The 1,108-nt window shown below is 37.8% G+C and overlaps 1 protein-coding gene across 1 annotated transcript; it reads right to left on the bottom strand.

Moving 5' to 3' along the window:
• Positions 1–8: 8 nt before the first annotated feature.
• LOC124421104 lies at positions 9–417 on the bottom strand (the record flags this gene model as incomplete). The annotated part of the gene is made up of 1 exon (XM_046955910.1): positions 9–417. A coding segment is annotated over exon 1 (409 nt), but the record flags the coding sequence as incomplete, so codon positions are not given.
• Positions 418–1,108: the final 691 nt, after the last annotated feature.

Genomic DNA, 1,108 nt, shown 5'->3' with positions numbered 1-1,108 from the left:
TTTCATACGTTGAAGGTAATGGGATGGTTTTTGGTCACCCATATCCATACCACTTAGTAATCGTTTTAGTTGATGCTCTGCAGATTCAGCGAATGATTTGATTATGCGCTCTTTTAGAGTTTCATATTTACCAGATGTAGGTGGAGAAATAATTATGTCTTTAACCAAAAATAATACAGATTGGTCCAAATTCATTACAAAATATTCAAATTGGGTAGTGTCTTGAGTTATTCCACACATACGGAAACTTGCTTCAACTTGAAGGAACCAAACCTCTGGTTCATCCTTCCAAAATGCAGGAAGTTTAGGAGTTTTCGCAGAAGAAATTTCTGGAGACACTGCCGGAGGTGGTGTAGGATTCGATTGTGGCATCTCTTGCGATGCGCTTCTTGATGGCAAGTCTTCAAAAACATGCATGTTGATTGTTGCAATTATATTAACTTTTCTTACGGGGACACCAATTATAAATGAAGACACATTTATATTTTATAAAAATTTAAAAATATTTATTTGTTAACAGTCAAAAATTGTTTCTAATGTTTTTTTAAGTTAAAAATCTAATGAAAATTTTTTACAATATAAAAAAAGAATATTTGATTAAAAATGTTTTTAGAATATAAGGTATAAAGTATTAGGAGTGGTGCCTACAGTACTGTCACCACTCTATGGAACGTTGCGAAAAATTACATTCTGGTAAAACTAGATTCTCTTGGCTATAAAACAGTCGCCTGACGTAGCCGATGACGTAGCGGTGTCAGGCTATTATCTTAAACCCGCATCTCAAAGGCTAGAACAAGCACTAAGAATCATCAGCTGGTGAAGTGTCGAATGTGGCCTTAGTGTAAATCCTAGTAAAACGGATTTACCTTGTCTAAACGGCGAGGTATTAAAACGTATAATAAACGTACTCTCTAGGGCATCTAAAGCCATCACGGCACTATTCACTTAGACAACTACTGCGCTTCATATAACAGGCGCTTTCAGAACGACTCCTTCAAAGGCGTTGTTCACTATGCTCAACTGGCTTTCGGTCTCCCCCCGGGGGCATGTTACCTTAGCGGAGACCTCCGCCTTGGTGTTATTGCAATCCCGGGGTATAAAGAGGGCC

Source organism: Lucilia cuprina, unplaced genomic scaffold (genome assembly GCF_022045245.1).
Source record: "Lucilia cuprina isolate Lc7/37 unplaced genomic scaffold, ASM2204524v1 Scaffold_1475, whole genome shotgun sequence".
NCBI classification, from domain to species: domain Eukaryota; kingdom Metazoa; phylum Arthropoda; class Insecta; order Diptera; family Calliphoridae; genus Lucilia; species Lucilia cuprina.
This window is presented reverse-complemented; position numbering and strand designations above follow the sequence as displayed.